The 22,289-nt window shown below is 35.6% G+C and overlaps 1 protein-coding gene across 2 annotated transcripts in view; it reads right to left on the reverse strand.

Annotated features, from left to right (window-relative positions):
* LOC150102691 (condensin-2 complex subunit G2-like) overlaps window positions 1-22,289 on the reverse strand; it is a 401,754-nt gene that overhangs the window by 53,230 nt on the left and 326,235 nt on the right. For both annotated transcript variants that reach the window (XM_090398912.1, XM_090398911.1), the window contains one exon: window positions 13,905-14,086. In XM_090398912.1, coding sequence (XP_090255038.1) covers window positions 13,905-14,086 — 182 coding nt within the window. The remainder of the gene's footprint in view (window positions 1-13,904; window positions 14,087-22,289) is intronic.

The raw sequence follows: 22,289 nt of genomic DNA on the forward strand, positions 1-22,289 counted from the left end.
TAGAAATGAGATTTTTAAGAGCAATTAAAGGATGCATAAAATTAGACCACAAAAAATGAAGGCATCAGAAAAGAGCTAGATATTTGTAATGGAAACAAACCTGTCAAGGAATATATTTAGGATGGAAAGATATCGTCTACTAAAGGGACAGGGGGGGGGGGAAGACCATCTGCAAGATGAAAAGACCAATGCAAGCCAGATTCTTGAAGAGAAGATGATGTTACGCCTCCAAAACATTGTTGAAACTATTCTGCATAATGTTTTGATTTTGATGGATGACTGGTTTTAGTGTTATGTTGTATTGAGCTAGTGATTCACAAATTCTATGACTTTTTTTTTTGTTGGTCTCTTTTGAAAAGAAACTTCGAGAAGATCAAGCTGGATTCACACAAGTACAGGTTGTAAAGATCAGATTTTCACTTTATGACAAATGGTTGATAAATCATTGGAATCTGACAGTGATCAGTATTTGTACATCTGGAAAAGGTATAAGACAGTGTGCCAAGAGAAAAGCTTTCAAAACAGCCATTTATACGGGGGTAAATGGAACATTATACAAAGCAATACATAGTCCATATTTAAGTTAAGTCAACACTCAGAATTGAAGGAAATACATGAAGATGGTTTAATGTAAAATCAGTGTAAGACAAGAATGCACATCATCTCCACTCTTATTCATCATCTATGTGGATTGCTTTATAAAAGAGAGTAACTGCAAACTTAGTATTAGAATCAGAGATATAAAACTTAGCTCTTTGCTTCATGCAGATGATGTTGTACTCCTAAACACATCGAGTGCAACTTTCTGAGATTTTCTAACTAAATTAAATTATAGCTGTAACAAATTTGACATAAATATCAGCAATAAAAACATCAAACTATGAAAACATAGAAGGAACATAGAAAACTACAGTTTCATGTGCAGTGCTGTAATAACCTACAGAACAAGAGAAATATTTCAGCTATTTAGGCACAGTTTTCAGTGAAGACAGCAAATTAACTTTGACAGTGGACAGCAGCGTAAGCAAAGCTGGTGCAGTGTGGAGTCATTTGAATCAAGTTATATGGAATAAGAGAGAAATTAGCCAAAACACTAAACTGTTAATATATTACAGTGTTCAAATTAGTTATAAGCTCTGGATCTGAGAGTTGGTTAGAAATAAAGCACATGATCAAAAATTACAGACCACAGATATGAGAATTTGGAGAAAAATTAGGGGCATGAACAGATGGCATCAATGGTATTATCATATTAAAAATGAAGACATTAGAAGAGAGGTTAGCAAAACAGGTGTTTTTATGCCAATATGGTAGGAAAAGCACTCAGAAGAAAACCAAGGTCTAGGTGGATTATTCAGTCAGAAGTACCTTAGAAGAACTAAATATTAGATAAGACAATAGTCAAAATTAGTAGAGTCTATGCTACTAATGGCTCACGCAAAAAGTTAAGCAAGTTTGAGCGAGGTTAATAGTTGGAAGGGTTCAATTGTTCGATGCTGTTGGCACACTCTCCCTCGATGAGTCTTTGGACTCCCTGGAGGTGTCACATAATAATAATAATAATGCATTTTTCTCTGTATATTTTATCAAAAACTTTCTCATAATCTATAAAGGCCAGATGGGTTGCTAAATTAAATTCTTATCTTTTTTCAATAATTTGTTTTAACACATGAATATTGTCTGTACATGACTTTCCATGTCTGAAACCATTTTGTTCTTTTCAGATTAGACTGTAATACTTCCAAGTCAGGATTTTACTGTAAATTTTGTGAAGTGTATATTTAATAAACTTATTCCTCTGTAATTTCCATAATCATCTCCATTCTTAAATATAGATATAATCTTAGCTTTTGACTAATCTGATGGAACCTCACAATTCCTCCAGCAGTTATTGATTAATTTTAAGAATCTGAGATGTAAATATTCTCCACCATATTTCCAAAGTCTGTATTTATGACATCTAATCTGGTTGATTTTTAATTTTTTGATACCTTTATTGCTTATTTTAGTTCTAATCTAACTGGTTCTATATCAGCACTGATTTCTTCATTATTATTTTCTGTTATTAAATTTGGATCATATAATATATTCTTATAATGTTCTATCCATTGTTTCTCTTGTATTATGTTGACTTATGCTATATCTCTTTCTTCATTGTTAAGTTTCCTTAATATTCTGCGGATTATGTCTTGTCTTCCATGTATGTTGTCTTCCATTTTATTAATAAATCTTTATCAAGAATCTTGGTGAGCTTTCTGTAAAGGAGATATAGCTAAAACTATGGTTTTAGCTATATCTCCTTTTTTTTTTTTTTAATGTTTCTGTTTTAGAAACTAATAAGTAACAATTTGAAAAAAATTTCATTTCCACTGTAAAGATGTACATCTCTCACATGTGGAGCTAGTTCCTAATTAGTAATGATGTAACCAATTATAGATCTTGTTCCTCTGCCATTCCAAGTATATTTATTTATGTTATTTTTTTGAAAAACAAAACTATTAATTATTTTAAAATTATTAAAAATACAGAAGTCTAATAGTTCTTGACCATTTTTATTCACCTAAATTTATCCATATTTTCCTAAGACATGGGATTGGATTATTTCCAATTTTAGCATTAAAATCTCCTGCTATTAATATATAGCCATTTTTATATGTAATATAATATATTTATATTACATATAAATATATGTAATATAAATATAAATATGTAATAAATTTATATTACATATTTATATTAGCCATGTAATATATTTATAGCCATAAATATATTACATTTATTTAACTGCTTTTGTAGTTCCTCAAACTTGTTCAGAGTCCTCTTTTCTACCTTTATAAGGGGCATATACTCCTATGATATTTAAATAGCTTCTATTCGTTTTTAACTGTTATAATTTGATAATTTACAAAACTGTACTCTTGTATTCTATTTTTCCATTTATTATTGATTCAAAAGGCCACTCCAATAGAAGCTCTGATATGTTGGTCAACTCCACTATATAACATAGTAAAACCATTTATATCTTTTGTTCCCTTTATTTTTATTTTAATCACAACTATATTAATATTTTAGTTGTTTTGCTAATTATGATTCCTTTGATTCTGAATTGTTTACTTTTATTTTTTATTGGTTGTTTTCCACTGTTTCTGTCTGATGAATTTTCCAGTTGATGCCTGAATTGTGGAAATTTTTTACTTGATAAGGTAATCAATTCTATGCAAACCTTCAATCTTGGAGGACTAGGGTATCTCTTTTATTCTACCTACCTCTTGACCTGTCCGGCTAGGGATGCCTTACCAGCAGCTTAGCTATCACTGGCATAGCTCTTGAGGTCACTGGTGTACATAAGCCTCCATAAAGGTCAAGATGCCATTAAGGAGGTCTAATATACAGCAGTCAATAAAAAATTCTTATGACTACACACAAAATCCTCAGAATAAAATCTGCAACAATGTCTATATGAACAATACTTTTATCAGTAACACTTTCATAACAACACAGATGCATATACTACAATACTATATTAGAGTCCATCACTACTCTTTACACCACTAAGATACAACTCATATGGTACAGTTTGTGAAAGAGCAATCTAACACAATCACTGTCTAACAATCTAAAATACCTAAACTGCTACAGAACACACCAAAATACACTGTAGCATACACAGTACAGCAGAAGCAGAGCATAAATTACATAAAACAGATAAATTATAATGAACAAAGATAGCATTCTGTCCATTAAAAAGTACTGAACAATATAAAGAGGATGTGTTTATCTCACTTTCTTCATCAGTGGTGTTATACAACTTTAACATTTTTTATCTCCAATTATATATATATATATATATATATATACAGGGTGGTTCAAAATTCCATGTACAAACTTTGAGGGGAGGTAGAGAACATCAAAATCAACTATATTCACATAGGAAAGCATGATGGGAAATGCCACAGGAAGGTACTAACAGGGACACAAAGATACAGAAATAACACAAGGCAGTAAGTAGCGTAAAAAACTTTATTAGGCGTAACTGAACAGTTCAATAGTATTTGGATACATAATACGGTTTCACATCAGGTGCTCAAACTTACAAAAATTAGCAGTGATGCATGCCTGATACTGAAGACGCATTGATTACTGTATATTTTCGAAAATACCTAGAGTTCCCCAGATATTAGCAGCGGTGATGGCGATTCTTGCCACGAGGTCCATGTCAGAGGCAACAGGCATTTTATACATGGCTTTAAGGGTCCCCCACAGAAAGAAATCAATGCTCAATAAATCAGGTGAGTGTGGGGGCTATGCAACAGGTCCACCACGCCCAATCCATCGAGCCCCAAAGGACCTGTCCAAATACTGATGCACAGAAATGGCAAAACGGGCTGGAGCCCTGCTGTGTTGGAACCAGATCTGCCAACGCACAGTCATTGAAACGTTGTTCAGTAAATCTGGCAGGACTTCTTCCAGAAAGGTCCGATACTTCTGGGAGTCTAGTTGGGGTGGTAACAAGTATGGGCCGACTAAACAGTCAGTGATGATACCTGAATGTAATGGCGAAGCATTGTTGTGCAGCATGTGATTGCACAGTGTGTGGATTCTCATGGGCCAACACATGAGCATTGTGGTGATTGAAGACTCCTTCGCAGGTAAATGAAGTTTAATCCGTGAACAAAACACAAGTTGGAAAATCCAGGTCTATGGCACTTTTCTGCAGAAACCACTGCACAAATTCCAAACGTCAAGGATAATCTTCACCATTAGTAACTGGACCCATTGCCGATGAAATGGAATTAAGGACTTAGAGTGGAAAACAGTGGTACAATACACTGGATCAAGATACTTCTATAGCAGAGGCCATGGCACTGTGCTTGTCTCTGGATTATTGTCGATCGCATGCAACACCTCCTCTTTCATGGCAGGATTTCACATCGATCATGGCTGCCCACTATCATCCCTGAATGTTCCATAGTCACACAAATTCTGATGTAAATGCACAAACATTTGGTGATATGGTACACGTCTGTTTGGGTACCTTTCGTGATACATTCGTACAGCGGCTCATCCATTACAGTCAGCTAACCCATAAACAAGGTGCATGTCTGCCATCTCAGTATTCATAAAACAATGCATGTTCTTTGTACGACGCCGAAAGCTTGAATGAGGAAGCCTCAATTGCTCACCTGGAGCACTAGTGAAAAGCGCCACCTATCACTTTCGGGTGGCGTTTACAGTCATGGTTTTCTATGTGAATATGGTTGATTTTGATTTCTCTACCTCCCCTCAAAGTTTGTACATGGAATTTTGAACCACACTGTGTATATATATATATATATATATATATATATATATATATATATATATATAGTTTTATGAAAAAATTGAATGACTAGAACCGAGATTTAATTAAAAAGGTTTTAATATAAACACACTACTAGTTTCGGCCTGTAACAGCCTTCTTCAGGTGACATTATAAAAAAAAAAAACACTAAACATTGAGGGTTAAAAGACTATGAACAACATAGACAGTCTTTATACATAATTAGCATGAAAACGTTGTAGTTGTATTTGAAGCTGTTCTTTCATTTGTTGCATTGTTGGGAGAGTGCGTGCTTGCTGCATCATGTGAACGCCAGTACATGATTACAGCTGAATGACTATCTAGGAGGTTGTAGCTTAAGTTGTTATTTAGATGAACAGGATTGAAGATGATTTCTCTCGATTCCACAATTTTTCTCTCTATTTCATCACTGCAACGGAAGATGTTTGTAGATTTTTCCCAGCAGACTTTGTAACTTTAGGATTAGCCGAGAAAAGGATATGACTTGATAATGCACTTGCTCGCTGTCTCTTGTAAGTAATGTCTCTCATGTGTTCTTCCATACGCATTTCGACAGATTTGTCTGTCTGCCCAAAATAAGGAATATCGCAGTCACATAATATTTTATATACGCCAGGGTATTTGAGTTGATAACCAAAGTCACAAAGTCTGCTGGAAAAATCTACAAACATCTTCCGTTGCAGTGACGAAATAGAGAGAAAAATTGTGGAATCGAGAGAAATCATCTTCAATCCTGTTCATCTAAATAACAACTTAAGCTACAACCTCCCAGATAGTCATTCAGCTGTAATCGTGTACTGGCGTTCACGTGATGCAGCAAGCACGCACTCTCCCAACAATGCAACAAATGAAAGAACAGCTTCAAATACAACTACAACGTTTTCATGCTAATTATGTATAAAGACTGTCTATGTTGTTCATAGTCTTTTAACCCTCAATGCTTAGTGTTTTTTCTTTTATAATGTCACCTGAAGAAGGCTGTTACAGGCCGAAACTAGTAGTGTGTTTATATTAAAACCTTTTTAATTAAATCTCGGTTCTAGTCATTTAATTTTTTCATAAAACTATGTATGTTAACCGAGTCAATGATCATTCTGTCATATATATATATATATATCATTGTCATTTACAACACATATGAACATGATATAAGCTATACATCAGCTTCAAACGATACGTATACAATCAAGACTAACTACCTGTATCACTAATACTATTGTGGTTTTTCTTGTTGTTACATTTTATTATCTAATTTAGCACTATTGAACATATAGTTAGTTAGTCAACTGGATTATCAATTTGAATTAAAACAAGCATCAATTGCAATGGGAAAAAAGCATTTTTCATGTCTATTAATGGAAATATGCTTCCCCCCCGATATACATGTTTAGCTTGTATTTTGGTATGTCAGTAATATTTAGGATTGAATACATTGGAGGGGAAGACTGATATAGATTTAGCTTGTATGTAGATGATGTAGAAAGTATACTACAGGTCATTAATGGCTAACCAGTATGTTTTATTCTGTTTGATATATGTCTTGGAAGTAATGGTTACAGTGAATAAGAATGCTTTTGACAGATATTTCCTAACAAAATGTGATTCTTTCTCAATGCAAGAATCCTTTTTCAAATTCTCTTCTCATCACCACAACAAACAACATGAGTATATATGTTAAGCTTGAACTGAGAACATTAACAAGCCAACCACACATGGAGCAATGAATAACAGTACAACTATAGTAACTATACAGCATATGGTCACCTTGATGTGCATTCCCATCAATGAGTTAGTTTGGGGCCAAGAATTCTTTTTTCTCCACTTTCCCCATCACAAATCTAAAACTGACCTCAAACACATATGGTTGAAACATTAATGAAAAAAACAAAAATACGAAGTGGGTATCAATTCATGCATAACACCAGCATATCTTTACTAAATAAATAAATAAATCCTAAATAAATCCAGCTGCAAATTTAGCATTAAAATCCACAATATAAAGACAAAGACTATGAAAAGAGGCAGGAACATTGAAAATTTTAAGATGAAAATAATTTTCAATTATTTGGGCACAATTTTTAGTGAAGACTTAAAAATCAAATTAAATACCATTATCCTGAACAACAGAATAAGCAAAGCTGGTATGGTATTATTATGGACAACTCCATGGAGTCCTAAGACTCATTAAGAAAGGCACTAAACATCCTGTCAAGCACTATCCAACATTCATGTCATATCATCATACTTTGCTTTGAACTTATTCACAGTCATGGCACCTACAATAGACTCTGGCAACCTATTCTACTCATTTACCACTTTTCGAGCAAAAAATCTAGTCGTCCTGACACTCCTGCTAATTACACTCTTGCTCAGTTTCCAGGGATGGCCTCCCTTGTTCTCCCACCACCTGAAAAATTTCCTCTGTATTAATCCTGTAAAAACATTCAGTAATTTGTATATCTCAATCATATCACCGCTTTTCCACCTATCAACCAATTCCTGTAACCCCTAATCTCCAACCTGTCCTCACCTTCCTGTCTCTGCTCATCAGGGCATTCTTCAGTATCCAAGTAATCTGATGAGCTGCTTTAGCGTGGAGTACAGTTCTATCAGTGGTACACATCTTGTAATCTTTTCATCCCAAAATGCATAACCTTACACTCTGCCACATTAAACTAATATCCATTCTTCTTTGCCCAAACGGCCAATCCATCCAAATCATCTTGCAAAATTTTAACATAATCTTTATTAATTATTGCTCTACCTAGTTCTGCATCATTGACAAACAACTGAATAGTTACTCTCAGATCCTTTCTTATTATTGTTAATGTTCAAATTAAATAGTAGCGGCCCAAGAATAGAACCCTGTGGCATGCCACAAGTCACGGGCCTTATACTGGAATCCACTAATGAATAAACTACTATCTGATATCTCTTCATCAACCATCCTCTTATTGAGTTCAGCATCTACTGCAATTTATTAATTAGAATTCCATACAGTATCCTGTCAAAAGCCTTTGCAAAGTCCAGCAGTATCACTGTAAACCTACTGCAAGTTACTGAGGCACAACCTACCCTTCAAACCTTCCATTACCTTGAAGACAACTCTTGATATGCTGACTGGTCAATAATTTTACTATATCAGTCTTGGATCCCCCTTTATGCAATGGAACTATTTTCCCATCTTTCTACCCCTTGGGACTAACCCAGAGCTGAAAACTTAGATTAAACCAACATGGTCAAAGGCAATGCCAATTTCTAGCATCTTCTCGTAAAACTTGAGTTGGTATACCATCTAATCCCATAGCTGTATTTACACCAAGGTTCTGTAATATGATGTAAATCCTCCAAATTCATTTACTTGGCTTCCATATAAGTCTTTGCCTCTCTTGCTATTGTAATATCTCCACTTGGACAATATACTCTTGCAAAGTGTTCACTTAGTAATTCTAGTATTTTGCCTGATTCAGTTAAATCTCTACCACTGGCATTTATTCAAATAATTCTGCTGTAAACACTCTTTCTTTTATGTGCAACATACTAAAAGAGCTCTTTGGGATTATTATCTTTGGCCTAGTCTGCTAATTTCCTTTCATTCTACTCTGCTATTGCCTTTCTTACCACATTGGTTACCCTTTTGGCCTATGTTTTGTAGCTCCAGCATATTGTCATTCATCCATTTAATGCTCACTTGATTATTCTCCTGAATCTAAGTATGCAGTATGCTATTACTCCCCTCAAACATTCTTTTACCACTTCCCATGCCCTATCAAATCCCTTGCTGTTTCATATGCCATGGCAGCGATGCAAGCAATCTCCTAAGTTTGTCATACTTAACAGATCTGTATATATATTCCATATATACCCCCTTTTAATGGAATAAATTTATACTGAATAAGATAGAATTAAAACACTTAAGTACCTGTATTCAAGACAACATCAGTGCCATAAGGAGGGCATGGTGAAAGAGGCATCCGACGATGGCGCAAAATAAAAAAAAATAAAAATAAATAAATATATATAAAAGTCCGCTATTTTATATTGTATTTTTAAATTTTGGCAATATGCCGCTTTAGACACAAATTCTGCAATACACTGCAACTCATTTTGATGGGGTTAATAGTAAGTATTTAACATATTGCATTTAGTAAAATTTAACTTGTTACATTTAAATTTTTCAAAATTTTTGTCATTTTTGGGTTGGGGGGCGCAAGGTAGAAACTTGCCAGAGGCACTTCGTACCCTCGTTACTGTACTGGAGAACATTCAAACTAGTTTCAGCTTATGGATCTGAGAACTGGGTTAGTAATAAAACAGTTAAAGAGTGACGACTACAAGTGTGAAAATTCTGAGAAAAATTAGTGGAGTAAGGAAATGGCAGCAATTGCAGAATCATATTAAATACGAAAATATTAGAAAGGACTTGACATTGTTAGTATTCAGGAATGTATGAGAAGTGCTAATCTTAGGTGGTATGGTCACAATGGGAGAGGAAAGATTGGTAAATCAAGTATTTGATGCCAGAATGGCAAAAATAAGACCTGGAGGAAAAACAAGCTCTAGGTAGATTGATGTTTGTTGCAGCAAGATGTTCCTTAGAACAGCGCTTCCTAAACTGTGGGCCACTGCCCCCCTTGGGGGCCGTTAGTTTTGCTGAGGGGGACCGTGAAATAATGAAAACAAATTTAAAATATTTTAGGACTAAGTGTGACATGTCAAATGTGTATGTAAGATGCTAAAAACGTAATATTTGCATTTGATTTTTGCAATATTCGCTGTGTATGTTTTATATTGAATATAAATACAATAACTACTATAATAATATATGACTGTATTATGATTTTTTTTTTTCGATGGGGGCCATGAAATATTTAAATTTTTCAAAGGGGCCTTTACATCCATAAGTTTAGGAAGCACTGCCTTAGAAGACCAAATAAAAGGTCAGATAGTATTGGAGTATATATATATATATATATTAGATATCTATTATTTGTTCCAACAAATAATAGATTAATTTGAAGGAAATCAATACGAAGGTAGTAATAATGTAGATAGACTTAAGTCTATCTATCATCCTAGACAGACTTAAGCCTTCTTATGTCTTTTCTCCTTAAGTCCTTCAATCTTGCATGATCACATATAATTATTATTATTTTTTATTCTGCTAGTTTCCTAAGTGCTGCGCCATACATCCTCAAATGCCATACATAACAAGATGAATACATATTAAAGCAGAATAAATCATCAAATATAAACCATTAATCAAATTGCTGTTAAAAGTTCTAATCGATAAAATGCTGACATATTATATGTCAGCATATTTTACTTGCTGATCTGTGCGATGTGATATCCTGTCATGACGGATATCACGTAGCACAGATCAACAATGAATTTCAGATTTTATGAAAGTGAACCAAAGCTGGTTTAGGATGAAGCCTTAGTTTTTTTGCAGTGAAGTGGAGAATATACCATCTTCAAAGCTTCTATAAACTTATATATACAGTTTGCATTGTGTTGTTTCAGGAAATTGACAACATAAGAGTAGATAATAACTAAATTATTTTAATTATTACCTCCACAAGAAGCAATAATAATTATGATTTAGTTATTATATACTCTATATTGTCAACTTCCTGAAACAACATTATTGTTTAATGCAAATACAAAGAGCTTATTAGCACTTAATATATTTAAGTAACATTATCGTTATTATTATTTTGGGCAACTCCAAGGAGTCAACAGACTCAGGCAGCTTATTCCACTCATTTACCATTCACAAAGTAAAAAACCTAGCTCTAACACCCCTGTTAACCACATTCTTGCCCGGCTTCCATGTATGGCCCCTAGTCCTCCCACCACCAGTCCTATTCTCAAAAATATCTTCTGGATTAATTTTATAGAACCCTTTCAGTAATTTGAATGTCTCAATCATATTACCACTTTTTCACCTATCAACCAAGTTTTGCAACCTACAAATCTTCAATCCGTTCTCATAAGGTTCATTCCACAGACCTGTCACCATCTTGGTCACTCGTCTCTGGATCCTCTCCACCTCCTCCCCATCAAGAAGAAACCCTGGCGCCCATATCTGGGCACAGTAGTCTAGTTGGGGTCTTATCAAGGCTCGATACAGAGGAACAATAACTTGTTTGTCTCTGCTTGTTAAAGTATTTTTCAGACGCCAAGTGATTTGATGAACTGATTTAGTCACTTTTGCAATGTGCCCCCCTAAACTTCAATTCCCTATCCACCAATACCCCCAAATCCCTGGCCTCATCAATCTCCTGGAGTACAGTTCCACCAATGTGATATACTGCTGCTAATCTTTTCACTCCAAAATGCATAAAAATAAAATACACTTTGCCACATTAAATTGACATCCATTTTCCCTAGCCCAGTCCTCCAAACTATCCAAATCATCCTGCAAAATTTTGACATCATGTGCATTCACTATTGCTCTACCCAACTTTGCATCATCAGCAAACAAGTGAACACTTCCTCTCAGATCCTTTCCTATATTGTTAATGAACAAATTGAAAAGTAGTGGTCCAAGAACAGAACCCTGTGGCACACCACTAGTCCCAAGCCATCTTTTGGACTCCACTCCTGAATAAACCACTCTCTGGTATCTCTCCATTAACCATCCTCCTATCCATCTTACCAACGCTATATCCATCCCCATCTGCTCCAGTTTACTGATTAGAGTTCCATGTGGTATCCTGTCAAAGGCCTTGGCAAGGTCCAGTAGAATCACTGAAACCCATTACCCTTATCCAGTTCAGTCATCACTGTGTTATAATGAGAATCATAATGCATGAGAATCAACATATAAGCCTAAATACCAAGATATGTATAATAGCTATTAAATTCAACATACAGCATTTTTCTCAATGCCTAGATCAAATGATGTTTTCCGTTTATAGTATGAGGCGAAACCTGATTTGTGTGATCAATATCCTTGATATATTCTTTGAATTGTATTTCTCATAACCAGCCTGTCAGTCTAACATGACAATATGACACATGAGCATAAAATTTTATAATATTCCAAGCTTCTTCAGAAGTTTAGTCGATCTTAGCATTAAGAATATTTTTCATGGGTATAAAAGTTACTTTTTAGGACATGTTTCATCACTCTAGCCATTTCACGAGGTTTGTTTGAAAACTTTGATAAAAAAATAAGTTAAAGACATTATTCTGGAAAAAAATCATCTTTATTTCTCAACATAGCCTCCATCAAGGTCTATACATTTGGTCCAGCAAGTTTCCAATTTTTTCATCCCATCTAAAAAGTAGGATTTGGCAAATTGTGCAAAATAGTCACTGACAGCCTTGATGACAATGCCTCGTTCAAAGAAAGTTTTTTCCCACCAAGCCAAATTTTTAAGTTTGGGAACAAGAAGTAGTCACACAGGACCAAGTCCAAAAAATATGAACCTCAATTCGTGCAATTTTGCCATTGTGATGGCTGATGATTGAGACAGTGCATTGTCTTGATGAAAGAACACTTTTTGTGCGCCAATCTTGGCTGTTTTTTCTTCAGTTCTTCTTTTAAACAGTCCAACAATTATGCATAATAGACTCCTCTTATTGTCTTACCCTTTTTCCAAATAGTCTATCATGATAATTCCTTGGGATTCCCAAAAAACAGTGGCCATCACCTTTCCAGCTGACAAAACAGTCTTCGCTTTTTGGTGCTCTTTCACTGGGCATTGTCCACTGTTTTGACTGCTGCTTGGACTCAGGTGTGTTGTGGTAAATCCAAGTTTTGTCTACAGTCATGAATTGAAGCAAAAAATCCTGCGAATTGTGATTAAGCATCACCAAACTGCATTCAAATGTCTTTTCACATGTGTTTTTGATTGACAGTCAACAATGGTGGCACCCATCACGCGCACAGTTTTTTCATGTGCAATTTTTTGTGCAGGATATTATACACCCATTCAGTTGAAATGCCTACAATCTCAGCAATCTCACACATTTTCACTGGGTGGTCTTCCATAATGATACCATGGATTGTGTCAATCATTTCCTTTGTAGTGACCTCAGTCGGGTGTCTGAAGCGTGCTTCATCTTTGATGGACTTACAACCACATTTAAACTCATTTATCCAAAAATAAATAGTCTTTAATGGTGGTGCAGAGTCCCCACGAACTGCATTTAACTCGGCTTTGATCTGCATGGCCGTCCACTTCTTCAAATAAAAGTGTTTTATCACTGCATGAAACTCATTTTTCTCCATTTTCATGAAAAATGTGAATACGGTTATTTTAAATGTTTGCCAAATGAGAACTACGCATCGCACATGGCTAAAATTTTGCAAGGGGTCATGAAAAAGATGATACTTGCCGATACTGGGATGAATGAACAAATTGTATCACAGTCTATTGGAAATTTACCAAACTTATCAAACAATCCTCGCATGTGTTGTATTTTTGGGAGTGACTGCAGAGTTGGAGTTATTTCCTGATGGATATCTTTATTAAATTGTTATTAATAAAAAAAAACTTACATACTTATTAAGAAACTATAAATAATTTTTTTTTTCAAAACAAAAAAATACCTCTTTGAAACTTGCAGGTGATTCTAACTTCTTATTTGTTAGCCACTTCAAAAATTTCATTGTAATATCTGAGAGCTTATTAGCACTGCAGGTATCACCTGTGCTTGCATATACAGCTAGACAGTAGTCAGTAAACTGGTATATGATTTTTAGTACAAGTGAGATCAAATTACAGGACACAACTAAAAGGAAAAAAATGCAATTAATTATAATATAATAAAGACAATCCAGCTTATTTTAAATTCATATTTCATTAAAGTTTCATTCATCTGTGGAATAAGATGCTTTCTTTCTTCATATTAGCAGAAAACCAAAGAGAATCATCATAATCAAATTCTTGATATGTACCTTAAGAGGAGTACATGATACTATGATGGTACATGAAAAGTTTACATTATTATTACTGCTAACTTTCTACTGACAATTTCCCTCCAAACTACATCAATCCCATGTAGATCTTGGTCAAACTCTGGATCCTTTTCCTGTTGTCACAGTTTTTCTAACCTTTTCTTTCTCATTCTGTTTAAGTGACTATACTACCTGAGATTAGCTCCACTCATACTATTCCTAAATAATAACAATGTTAAGTTCTTTCTTAATATCTTCATTTTTAAAGTGATTCTGATATTGATGTTATCTGTTCACTCTTCCCTAATTTTTCTCAGAATTTTCATATCTGTGGTGTCTAGTCTTGATCAGCCGCTTTATTTGTAACCTAGTTCTCAGATTCACAGGTTAAAATTGGTTTGAACACTGTCCTGTATACTGTTAGCAGTTTAGTGTTTGAAGCAACTTCATTCCTATTCCAGGCAAATTTATTCAGTTAATTTCTATCATATCAGATTTGCTAATTGTTTATTTCCATATTTAGTTTGTCATCTTCACTAAAAATTGTGACTAAACAGTTGAAATATTTTGCTTGTTCTAAAGGTTCTCCATTTAGGATGCAGTCGATATTAATTTTCAACATTACTGCTGATGTCTTTTTATTTTCGTACCAAATTTATTACAGCAGTAATTCAATTTATTTAAGGAATCATGCAGACAGCACAAACATATCTGAATAAAATAAAAAGTACAGATCAACATCTCTGCTATTCATAATGTGATCCATCGATACAAAATTAATAACGGAAAAAACTCACGTACAAAGATTATTTAATAGTATAATAGTACAGACATCTTCAGTACATTAAGCTCAAATTAAACAATAACTGACAATTCCAAAAAGTGCCACCTAAGTAGCTGGTGTAAGATAACTAAAAAGGTCAATAACTTTCCTAAAAAATAAAAAAAATAATAATAAAAAAAATCAATACAATAAAAAGTTAGGAAAGATTAGCTGATTTGTAAAGTACTCTCTCCCATAAAGGCGGCAGCATCATCATGTTGAACAAACAAGTAATTCAAAAAGACAGAATACAAGGAGACTACAACAATCATTTAGCCCATAACAACACATGCTGTATTCTTGAAGGATCACATTGAATAGATAATTATTTTTCATACTTACTCAAGATGAGAATCTCCCAGGCTTTTTGAATAAACAACAATCGGTCCAATTTAAATTCACATGGGATGCATTGCTGATGTATTTGCCATCAGCCCTCCTTCTGAAACTGCTTTTATGGAAAAGGGGATACAGTGATTGGTCTCAATACCATGTTGTGAATGACCCAACTTTTGAAGTTTAAGGTAATGCAATGTAATACTATTACAATGTAATCCTTTTTTTTAACTACAGAATGGCCTGTCTGTCCATGGTATTTTGATTACACTCACAATGAATCTGGTAAAGAGAAGCTAGCGAGAGAGGCAAACATTATCTTTTGTTGCTAGAAAGAGATTAGAAATTGTGTTAATTATGACAGAAATTGAATCTATTTTGAAAGAGGATGTTTATATTCCTCTCATATTAGACACTGGAAAATATAAAATATACTTCCTTATAAATTATTTTAGTCAGTTTTGACATTGTCTCTATGCTCCCTAGTATCCTGGTGACAGACACTAATTGCCTTCTATATAAAGATCTTCCTCCTGATGTTGTGAAGATATCTGAATCTTCAATACAATTGGGATATTTTAGTTGGAAAATATAATCTACAAACAGACTGAGGATATAGCTATAGCAATTCTCTATCTCTACTCTTGAATAATTATTATTTAAACCATTCAAAGGATACTTTGTTTTCTACCATACATCCTCAATCATCCTTCTGGGTCTGCTATGTTTATGTATTTGCCATCAGCCCTCCTTCTGAAAATGAACTAACCACTTTCATACATCAAATCAACAGTGTCTACATCCATGTATATAGTTCACTATGGTAAAAGAGAGTGGTGGGAGTTCACTCCTCTGGAACATCCTACTCAATCATGCACAATCATTTTGTTTTGGTTTAAGCCAATGCAGAATAAAATTTGGTGGTTAAATCCCAAATTACCATCCCATCCTCATTTGTATGCATGTAGATACATATTAATGGGGAACACCATGAGAAGGTAAAGATTGGACATTATGTCAGAAGCTCTGGTTGGTTCTTTGACCTTAATTAAAATACTATGTGGAGGTTTCCTCCCAGTTATCTAGCTTTGATTCTTAAGCAACCCCTATCACATTAAAAATGAAGATATTAGGAAGAAACTGGACATTGTTGGCATTCAAGAATGTGCGAGTAGAGCTAATCTCAGATAGTATGTTCACTTAAACAGAATGGGAGGGAAAATGTTGGCAAAACAGGTATTTAATACCAGGATGGTAGGAAGGAGTCTCAGAGGACGACCAACATGTAAGGTGGACTGATGCAGTTAGAAATTGCCTTAAATGCAAACTTTTCATGTATTACTATGATAGTATTCTGTACATGCCTTCAGGGCATACATCAGGAAATTAATTATGACAATGATGTACATCTTCATTCAGAAAATGAACTAACCACCTTCACACATCAAATCAACAGTGTCTACATCTACATCCATTTTAGTTGGGTGATGAATGTCATCACCCAGTGTGAGACCACTACCTTATTGGAGGCCTGAAAGAGTTCCATGTTTGGTCTCTAGAGGAGGGTTTCCGGACTATGTAAAAAATAAAAATTAAAATTAAAAAAATACCGAAAATTGATAAAAAATAGAAAAAAGAAAATATCCCAGTCTGCCCACAGTACAAAATGTATGATAGGTTTGCAAATAACCTTTTTCTTATGTGGGAGCAACATATAAAAATAAATAAATAAATAAAATAAAAAATCCTATTTATCTGTACAGTTCAGATACCTTTTAGCAGATATATACATCAAAGTTCAGGACATGAAGTTTTCCACAAAGTCAAGCCTTAATTAACAGACCACACATTTGCCAAGCTTTAATTAACAGAACACATTCCTTCAAGGAGCTTCTCAAAATCAATGCATTAATGGAATTTAATGGCTACAACCCTTGTCACATTCAACAAATAATAGACCTTTACAATTCAGCACCAAAGAATACTGCAATAAAACACAGACTCCAATCCTATTTTGAGCATTTATGACCTATTGGCAAAATCTTCAACAAGTTTCACCTGATACTCACATATCAGTTTGGCCGCTAGAGGGCTACATGGTGTGTAGCTCCCGAAAACCAAGTATAATTTTGAGTGAAAATTGGAATATTAGTTTAAATCTTAACGTAGTATTGTTTATTTTTGGTAGCTTGTTGTGTCTGTGTGAGTTTGGTGTGAATTCCGTTTTATTTAACTTAGTACTTTAACGATACGTTTCACAGAATAGACATGGCGCCAATGCGACGTAAGATAATGGCGTCCAAAAATACGCGGCTCTATTCAAAAACTGTAATGTGAGGGAGTTTGTCCAAAGTGATGTGTGTGGGATGTATGCTTTCCTGAAGGAGGCTGGAGTTTGGATGGAAAGTGATAGTGGTGGGAGAATGTGCAGAAAGTGTAAGCAAAGTGAGGAATTGAAGTATGTGTCAGGTCGTGAGATAGTTATGGTTGAAGAAAGCCAGAATGTGAGTTAAAATATTGGCTTGATAGGGAATTGCGATGTAGTACAAGATAGCAATGAGAGCGGTGATCAAAGAGAGAGTGAAAGCAACTATACAGAGAGAGAAAATGGTTTAAATGATGAAAAAAATGAGGAATTATTTGTAGGGAGTGAGAGTGCTAGGTTGAATTTGCATTTGAATGGATTTGGTGTGCGGAGACTGGAAAAAGTGTTGCTGAATGAAGTGAAAATGGATGTGCAGAACCAGGGAAACTAGAACTACCAAGGAGGGATGGATATGCAGACATCACTGAGAAAGTTGAGTGTAAGAATGTATATAATGTAACCGAGCCAGTACTAAGGACAAGAAATCGGAATGGGATAGTTAGAATAACGCATCAAGATAGGGGTGGGACAAAATGACCTCTGCAATTCATGTATACTAATGCCAGGAGTATTAGGAACAAGAAGGAAGAATTTTTGGCCTTGATTGGCTCTTCCTGTCACAGGTTATTGGCATTAGTGAAACATGGCTGATGGAAGATGATATAGTTAGTGGGATAGAATGTGTAGGTTATAATGTGTTTAGGAGGGACAGAGAGAGAATAAAATGGGAGGAGAAGTGTTATTGATGATAGCTGATGAACTGCAGCCAACGAGAACTGAAGTTGTACTGCAGGATAGTGAAATGAGCTCATTTGAGGCTATTTGGTGTGAGATTGAGACTGCCAGAACAAAATATACAGTTGGGTGCTGCTATAGACCAGGTGATGGAATAGATGGTGGAGATAGTATGCATAAACAAATTGATGAAATGAGTGGAAGGAGGGTAATTATTATGGGGGATTTCAACTATGGTAACATTGATTGGAAGGAGGAGAGAACACATTTGAGGAAGGAAATGGATTTTATTCAATTATTAAGGGATAACTATCTGAGACAGCATGTAATTGAAAATACTAGGGGTTTGAGAGTGCTTGACCTGGTAATAGCATCTGAGAATTTGACTGTAATGAATATGACCATGTTGCCACCTATTGGTAAGAGTGATCATAAGGTCTCGACCTGGAAGGTGGTTAAAGGTGTGGAATTTTCGATTAAGACAGGGTATATGTGGAATTAACATGCTGGCAAGTTTGACAAGCTTAGGAGATTGCTTGGATCAGTGCCATGGCATGTAAAACTGCAAGGGCTGGATGTCAACATGGGAAGTGGTCAAGGAGCATTTACAGGAGGTTATGGCTTATTGTATACCTAGGGTCCGAATAGTAAAACAAGAAAGGGTTAAATGGATGAATAACACAATTAAGCTTGAGCTGCAAAAAAAGAAACAACTGTGAAGAAAATTTAAAGAGAAAGGTGACCTGCAGGCACACGAATGGTATAAAGCGCAGGCCAGATGGGTAACGAGTGTGGTAAAAAAAGCAAAAGTGGATTATGAAAGGAAACTAGCTATGCAAGCTAAAAAGAATCCCAAACAATTCTTTCAATATGCTGCAAGCAAAAAAAAAAAAAAAAAAACTGTACACGGCAGAATGATTTTAAGGAATGTCGAGGGTAAGGAGGTCACTGAATCAGTCGATATAGTAGAATTACTGAGCGAGCACTTTGCAAGAGTATATCATCCAGGTGGTGACATTGAAAAAATGAAGGAACCATTAATTTATAAGGGAATTGTAATGAATGAAATGGAGGTGAATAGTCTATTACAAAACCTTAATGCGAATACATCTGTGGGATTGGATGGTATACCGGCACGGGTCTTACGTTAAGCGGCTAAAGAATTATCAGTGCCCTTGACGATGTTGTTTAATCTGAGTCTCAGGTCTGGTTTAGTCCCGAAGGTGTGGAAAGAGAGGAAAATAGTTCAACTGCATAAAGGAGGATCCAAGACTACTGTTGCAAATTACCGACTGATCAGCATATCAGGAGTCGTTGTCAAGGTCTTGGAGAAAGTAGTCAAGGGAAAAATACAGGAATGGATTGATGAAAATGAGATACTATACAGGGGACAGCATGGCTTTGTGAAGGGTAGATCATGCCTCAGTAACTTGCTCAAGTTTTATAACACAGTGACAGCTGAACTGGATAAGGGTAACGGGTTTAAAGTGATACTGCTGGACCTGGCTAAGGCATTTGACAGGATACTACATGGACTTCTAATCCGTAAACTGCAACATATGGGAATGGATATAGGGTTGGTGAGATAGATAGGTAGGTGGTTGATGGAGATATATCAGAGAGTAGTTTATTCAGGAGTAGAGTCCAAAAGACGGCCTGTGACTGGTGATGTGCCGCAGGGTTCTGCTTTTGGACTGCTGTTTAATTTGTTCATTAACGATATAGGAAAGGATCTAAGATGAACAGTTCATTTGTTCGCTGATGTTGCAAAGTTGGGTAGGGCAATAGTGAATGCAGAAGATGTCAAAATCTTGCAGGACGACTTGGATAGATTGGGGTTCTGGGCTAAGGAGAATGGATCTCAATTTAATGTGACAAAATGTAAGGTTATGCATTTTGGGGTGAAAAGATTAGCAGCAGTATACCACATTGGTGGAACTGTATTCCAGAAGATTGATGAGGCCAGGGACTTGGAAGTGTTGGTGGATAGGGAGATGAAGTTTAGGGGGGGGGGGCACATTGCAAAAGTCGCTAAATCAGCTCATCAACTCACTTGGTTGTTGAAAAATACTTTGACGAGCAGAGACAAGCAAGTTATTGTACCTCTGTACTGAGCCTTGATAAGACCTCATCTCGACTACTGTGCCCAGATTTGGTCACCTAGGTTTCTTCTTGATGGGGAGGAGGTGGAGAGGATCCAGAGGCGAGTGAACAAGATGATAGCAGGTCTATGGAATGAATCATATGAGAACAGGTTGAAGATTTGTGAGTTGCAGAAATTGGTTGATAGGCAGAAAAGGGGAGATATGATTGAGACATTCAAATTGCTAAAGGGTTTTTATAGAATTAATTCAGAGGATATTTTTGAGAACAGGACTGGACAAGAGTGTGGTTAGCAAGGGTGTTAGAGCTGGGTTCTTTACTTTTAGATTGGTAAATGAGTGGAATAAGCTGCCAGAGTCTGTTGTGAGTGCTATGGCAGTGAGTGAGTTCAAGGCAAGGTATGATAGATACTGTGAGAATGTCATATAGTTGTGTGGACATGATGTTTAGGGCCTCCCTTGATGAGTCTAAGGAGTCCCTGGTTAATCCTGGTCAAAGGAATGACCAGTTGAGCTATACACTCTTTTAGCACACATGCTGATATTCCATCAGTCCCTATTGCTGAATTCTTATTCAGTTTGTGCAAAAGCTCTAATACCTCGGCCTCACACACACACACACACACACACACACACACACACACACACCTGTGTGAGGCCGAGGTATTAGATGTTTCTTCACTAGATGAAGAAACACACCTGTGTTTCTTCATCTAGTGAAGAGGTAACAGTGAGCTCAATGTTGCATTCACCAGGTTGATAGCTTTTAAAAATTGGCACTCATTAACTGAACAACCTCTTCTGCATCTGTAACCCTCACGCCATCCGGATTTAGAAGAGTTATTCTTTCATATTCATTCTTTCTTTTACTTGTGGCATCTCGATAGAATTCTTGTGGGTTATCTTTAGCACGCAGAGCCAATTTCTTTTCAGAATCAGACTTTGCTTTCCGTACAACAGTTGTGACTATTCTAGCCTGCTACTTATAACGTTCATAACGGACGTCAACCTTATGCAAATGGTATTCCTTCCACATCATCCTTTTCTTATGAATCTCTTGCTTAATAAGATTACACATCCATTTGACTCCTACTCTATTTATTCTTCAAACTACTGAAACACATTCTGATATTGCATCATTTAAGTATTGTTTAAATGCTTCCCATGCACTGTTGATATTCTTTCCATCCAACAACCGATCCCATTCCACTGAACTCGGTATACTCCTCAGTTTGTCATAGTTTCCTGCTTTGTAGTTCAGCATGTAACCTTTTCTGAATGGAACATTCATAAACTTAGTCACTTCCCAAGTGAGTACTGGATGATCACTGTCATCAATCGGAGGCAGAATAGTTACATCTTTAACTGAAACGCCCTCTGACACTATAATCAGATCTAACACTCTTTGACCTCAAGTTCCTTCTGTCACTTGCTGCTTGAGGAAGTTGTCACACAACAGCTCAATAAATGCATTTTCATTATTCCCAACATATTCTACTGCTACTCAATCAATATTTGGATAATTAAAATCTCCCATTATGATTACTCTTTTCACGTTCACCTTTTCTATTTGGTGATGCATTTCTTCATCACCAGCTACTGATCCACCAGGTCTGTAACAAAACCCCGCTATGTAATTTGTCTTGTTAGATTCCAACTCACACCGGATGGCTTCA

This window comes from Typopeltis vanoorti, chromosome 10 (genome assembly GCF_054136105.1).
Source record: "Typopeltis vanoorti isolate ZY-2024b chromosome 10, IOZ_Tvanoo_1.0, whole genome shotgun sequence".
Classification (NCBI taxonomy): domain Eukaryota; kingdom Metazoa; phylum Arthropoda; class Arachnida; order Uropygi; family Thelyphonidae; genus Typopeltis; species Typopeltis vanoorti.